Genomic DNA, 858 nt, shown 5'->3' with positions numbered 1-858 from the left:
GGGTGAGATTATATCTCATAGTTGTTTTGATTGGAATCTGCTTAGAACTAGGGATATTTTGAACATCTCTTCATGTGTTTGTTAGCCATCTGAATGTCTTCTTTGGTGACATGTCTGTTCATATCCTGTGCCCATTTTGCAATTTGGTGGTTTATCTTGTTGAGGTGCTGTAAATGTTGTCCTTGAGGTGGGGACATAGTGGAATGGGACCCCAGAAAAAGGGGTAAGTTGACTCTGTAACAATGGAGACCCATCTGTCTGACTGAGCTGTGAAGGCAGGATCAAGGTTTTTCTGGGCAACAGAGAAACTCCTGGGCAAAGGTGGAAGGTGGGAAAGTGGAGGATGTGCTCAGGAACAGCAGAGATTCTGAGCTCTGGGAGCAAGGTGGGATTCTGGAAGGGTGAGAGGAAGCAGGCTGGCGGGACATTTGGGTGAGAGCCTTCCCACACCGGGGATTCTCCTCTGCCCTCAGGTAGGAGTGCCTTTGAGTATTCAGGAGGTCGAGGACATCATGCTCTATCTCAGCTCTTTGGGGCGGTGCAACACCATCACATTGGAGGTCCTGGACAATACCTATAATCAGTGGCGGGCAACTGTGCCAAGGAGAAGCCCAAATGCCATCAAGCAGTGTATGTACCCTATGTTGATCTTCCCCTCCTACGTTCACTGTCTCAGGGTGCTTGCTCTTCAGCTTTGGTGTACTGTAGGGTGTCCAAGCCCCTGGAATTTCCAGACCCAGAGCTTGCCTCAAGAGTCTTCGTTTTTCTAGGAGGGTTTCCAAAGAGTGGTCTTGGTCCATTACAGCCCAGCAGACAGATGGAATCTGATCCTGATTTAGCAAGCCTTTCTTTTTTTTT

The 858-nt window shown here is 48.5% G+C and overlaps 1 protein-coding gene across 1 annotated transcript in view; it reads left to right on the top strand.

Annotated features, from left to right (window-relative positions):
• Positions 1-858, top strand: part of EFCAB12 (EF-hand calcium binding domain 12) — a 54573-nt gene that overhangs the window by 26988 nt on the left and 26727 nt on the right. Inside the window, exon 4 of the mRNA XM_006901048.1 lies at positions 474-630. Within this exon, the coding sequence (XP_006901110.1) occupies positions 474-630 (157 nt within the window). The remainder of the gene's footprint in view (positions 1-473; positions 631-858) is intronic.

This window comes from Elephantulus edwardii, unplaced genomic scaffold (genome assembly GCF_000299155.1).
Source record: "Elephantulus edwardii isolate Elephantulus edwardi_28Jun2011 unplaced genomic scaffold, EleEdw1.0 scaffold00306, whole genome shotgun sequence".
In the NCBI taxonomy this organism is placed as follows: domain Eukaryota; kingdom Metazoa; phylum Chordata; class Mammalia; order Macroscelidea; family Macroscelididae; genus Elephantulus; species Elephantulus edwardii.
The sequence above is the reverse complement of the archived record's forward strand: the minus strand, read 5'-3'. Positions and strand labels throughout refer to the sequence as shown.